This window comes from Octopus bimaculoides, chromosome 23 (assembly GCF_046866305.1).
Source record: "Octopus bimaculoides isolate indiv1 chromosome 23, ASM4686630v1, whole genome shotgun sequence".
Lineage (NCBI taxonomy): Eukaryota > Metazoa > Mollusca > Cephalopoda > Octopoda > Octopodidae > Octopus > Octopus bimaculoides.
This window is the reverse complement of record NC_142950.1, coordinates 27,474,576-27,478,779: the sequence shown is the minus strand read 5'-3', so window position 1 is coordinate 27,478,779 and position 4,204 is coordinate 27,474,576. Positions and strand designations below refer to the sequence as shown.

General features: G+C 36.0%; 1 protein-coding gene across 1 annotated transcript in view; it reads right to left on the bottom strand.

The window, feature by feature from the left end:
* Positions 1-2,672: 2,672 nt before the first annotated feature.
* Positions 2,673-4,204, bottom strand: part of LOC106882719 (protein smoothened) — a 21,285-nt gene continuing 19,753 nt past the window's right edge. The window contains exon 11 of the mRNA XM_089340611.1: positions 2,673-3,574. Within this exon, the coding sequence (XP_089196737.1) occupies positions 2,991-3,574 (584 nt within the window). The 3' untranslated portion in view covers positions 2,673-2,990. The remainder of the gene's footprint in view (positions 3,575-4,204) is intronic.

Genomic DNA, 4,204 nt, shown 5'->3' with positions numbered 1-4,204 from the left:
GCGCTTATCCTTTTTTGTAGTGCACCCAAGCATTGTAATGCACCTGTTCACTGTACAGTCGTGGCCAAAAGTTTGAAATATTTCTTTCTTAAATTAAAATTATGTTCAAATAAAATTCGATTCAAATATAAACAACAGGCGCAGGAGTGGCTGTGTGGTAAGTAGCTTGCTTACCAACCACATGGTTCTGGGTTCAGTCCCACTGCGTGGCACCTTGAGCAAGTGTCTTCTACTATAGCCTCGGGCCGACCAAAGCCTTGTGAGTGGATTTGGTAGACGGAAACTGAAAGAAGCCTATCGTATATATGTATATGCATATATATATATGTGTGTATATGTTTGTGTGTCTGTGTTTGTCCCCCCCAATATCGCTTGACAACTGATGCTGGTGTGTTTATGTCCCCATAACTTAGCGGTTCAGCAAAAGGGACTGATAGAATAAGTACTAGGCTTACAAAGAATAAGTCAGGGGGTCGATTTGCTCGACTAAAGGTGATGCTTCAACATGGCCACAGTCACATGACTGAAATGAGTAAAAGAGTAAAAATATCTGTATTTGGGCAGTTACAATAAAAATTCTAATTTTCAGACCTCTTTCCCAAACTTTTGGCCAAGTAATAATATGTCGCAAATTAAATACAATAATCCCTTGCCATATCGCGGTTCACCTATTGCGGTTTATTATTTAAGCTTACATTGATTCCTCCATGATGTTGTTTTGCATTTATAATAAAATATAAACAAATTGTAAAAATTATTTTTTTAAATATACCGTACAGTACTGTTTGTACTTCACGGATTTTTACCTATCGCGGAGAGTTTTGGAACATAACATCTGAGATAGTCGAGGGATTACTGTATAACTTTCGGTATTTAATATAAAAATTCTAATTTTTAGACCTATGTTCCAAACTTTTGGTGAAGTAATAATATATTCTTTTCTGCTCTAGGCACAAGGTACGAAATTTTTGGAGAGGGGGGGGGGGGGCAGTCGATTAGATCGACCCTCAGTACACAACTGGTACTTAATTTATGGACCCCGAAAGGATGAAAGACAAAATCGACCTCGACAGAATTTGAACTCAGAACGTAACGGCAGACGAAATACTGCTAAGTATTTCACCCAGGGATGCTAACGATTCTGCCAGCTAGCTGCCTTAAAGTAATAATATATTGCAAATTAAATAACTTTGGGTATTTAATATAAAAATTCAAATTTTCAGACTTTTGTTCCAAACTTTTGGGCAAGTAATAATATATTGCAAATTAAATAACTTTGGGTATTTAATATAAAAATTCAAATTTTCAGACTTTTGTTCCAAACTTTTGGGCAAGTAATAATATATTGCAAATTAAATAACTTTGGGTATTTAATATAAAAATTCAAATTTTCAGACTTTTGTTCCAAACTTTTGGGCAAGTAATAATATATTGCAAATTAAATATAACTTTGGGTATTTAACCCTTTTGTTACCATAATTCTGTTGAAATGCTTCTCTTTGATTACACATATATATGCACACATGTATGTATGCATGTATGTATGCATATATATATATATATGTATATATATATGCTGGCCGCCTACACTTTTTTCTGCAAAATAGGGGTAGTTTATCCTGTTCAGGCTATATTATTAGCATTATCCTGCGATTGAGAATTTAAAATCTCCTCTTTAACTTTCTAAGACATCTCAACGCTTCTAAAAGCAAACTTCGTTTGTTTGTTTGTTTACATTCATTGTAATTTGAATTTAATATATATATATATATATATATATATATATATATATATATATATATATATATATATACATATACACACACACATGGGAAGAGACAGCACTTTAAATAGACAGCTGAAGTCTATTGCTACAAGTTCCTGAGAATACAAAAAAATTAAAATGGAGACAGAAGCCCGAAAATAATGTTAATGTGAAAGTTTCAGTTTTAAAAACAATGAGGAACAGGTTCAATACTAGTCTGCAATAAAAGTTTACATATCTTTTCAATGACCATGTCGTTGAATCAGTATGTTAAATTAAAATGGGACTCGGGGGTTTAATTACATCAAAAACTTCTCACTGAATGAGTCTTCTGAGCTGAGGCTTGATGCCAGGGTTTGATGCTCAAATATGTATTGAATCAATGCAAAAATATAATCTCTTTTGTTCATTTTAACCCTTTTGGTACCAACCTGCCTCACACTGCCCTTGGTTCTATGGCACAAACTTGCCTTTTTTTAATTGTCGAAATTAAAATCTCCCATCAAAATCTCAAGTTCATTTATGCTCCAAACACTAGTTTAATCAATCTTAAATCTCTGAACGAGGTATTAACAGTAACTGCATGACAACGTGAAGTATATTTGCCACTTAAATGCAGCTGAACCCTAAGAGTGGATGTTACTGTTGCTTTTAGCCCCAGGAGAACATCTCCTCCAGCTGGCTATTGACACACATCTGTGTCTTGTCTGTATTTGCAAAGTTTGTCACTAGTTTAATCCTTTTGCATTTAAACTGACAATATCCAGCTCAAATATTTGATCAGTTTTATGCTCAAGCCAACCAGATGTGGCTTCTCATGTTTATCCGGTAATGTCATTGTAAAAATATGCTATTATATCAAGTTCTTGAAGTTATGAGATAATGTATGATTAATTCAAAAACAATGTGAATAAATAAGCAATGTATTTGACAGAAAATAATGTGAATGCTAAAGGGTTAATAATGAAAATGTTATTTTAGCTAATTCTTCATCATTTTGAAAGTTATTTGAAACAAAGGCAGAGAAATATGGTAACAAAAGGGTAAATGGCAAGTCAGAACTGGAGACAAAAAAAAAAAAATAATAGACATCAACCTCCAGTCCTTGCGAGAGACTCGAGGAATGAATCTCAAGTACCCTCTGTTTGTAGGATGTCCCAAAAGATGCAATGTTATCTGTGAACTGATAGAAATGTCTTTGGTGAAATTGGAGTCTAGGCAATAATCAGCAAGATGAAGATGTGGTTGATGAAGTTTCATCTTCTATGTTAAAAATGGCAATTTCAGGTGGGAAAACACTTTGGGCACCACACTGCGTACAGGATGAATGACCAGCAGTCATGTCTCCCATGGCTAAATTCGTCCCTTGTGGGCCGTCATTGTCTTGTACAGATCCCGGCAATAAAGAATTAGCTGTGAAAATAGCAAAGTTTGTCACTCTTTTAGATTTTGTTTCTGTCTTGTGGATTTTATGAATGTTCAATTCTGAATTTGGTTTCATCGACGAAATAGACAGACCATCAGCACTGCTGTTCCGATCCAGAGAGAAATGGATGCTCTGTGCCGATGCCCGACTGATCCCTGATGTATCACTACCACGGCGCTTGTGTCTTTTACTGTTCCGAAGGAACTCCTGTGCCCCTTTCTGCATGGCTAGGACCAAAGGGGTCAACTGAGGTTTGACACGGTTATTCGAAAAACGTTTCTTTTTCTTCTTTTTCTTCTTCAGTTTTTGCTCGTTTCCATCATCTATTCTCTCTCCGTCGCTGTTTTCCATGGAAAATATCCGTGATGTCACCGATGCAATATCTATAATGAGAAGAGACGAGCAGAATAAAAATTAAAATATAATTAAAATATAATTAAAAATTATGTTATTAGGAGTGGCTGTGTGGTAAGTAGCTTGCTTACCAACCACATGGTTTCGGGTTCAGTCCCACTGCGTGGCACCTTCGGCAAGTGTCAGCTACTATAGCCTCGGGCCGACCAAAGCCTTGTGAGTGGATTTGGTAGACGGAAACTGAAAGAAGCCCGTCGTATATATGTATATATATATATGTATGTGTGTTTGTGTGTCTGTCCCCCTACCATCGCTTGACAATCGAAGGTGGTGTGTTTACATCCCCGTAACTTAGCGGTTCGGCAAAAGAGTCCGATAGAATAAGTACTAGGCTTACAAAGAATAAGTCCCGGGGTTGATTTGCTCGACTAAAGGCGGTGCTCCAGCATGGCCGCAGTCAAATGACTGAAACAAGTAAAAGAGTAAAAGATTAAATGTAGACCTAGATATATTATGTCTAAATAATAGATGGGATGGCCACGGCTGGAACATCTTTGAACAGATTTGTTAGATTAGAGCTGATCAGAAGTTACACAAGAAAGAATACATTAGTTAATCTAGTCCTAGATAGACTATGTCTGAATACAAGATGGGATGGT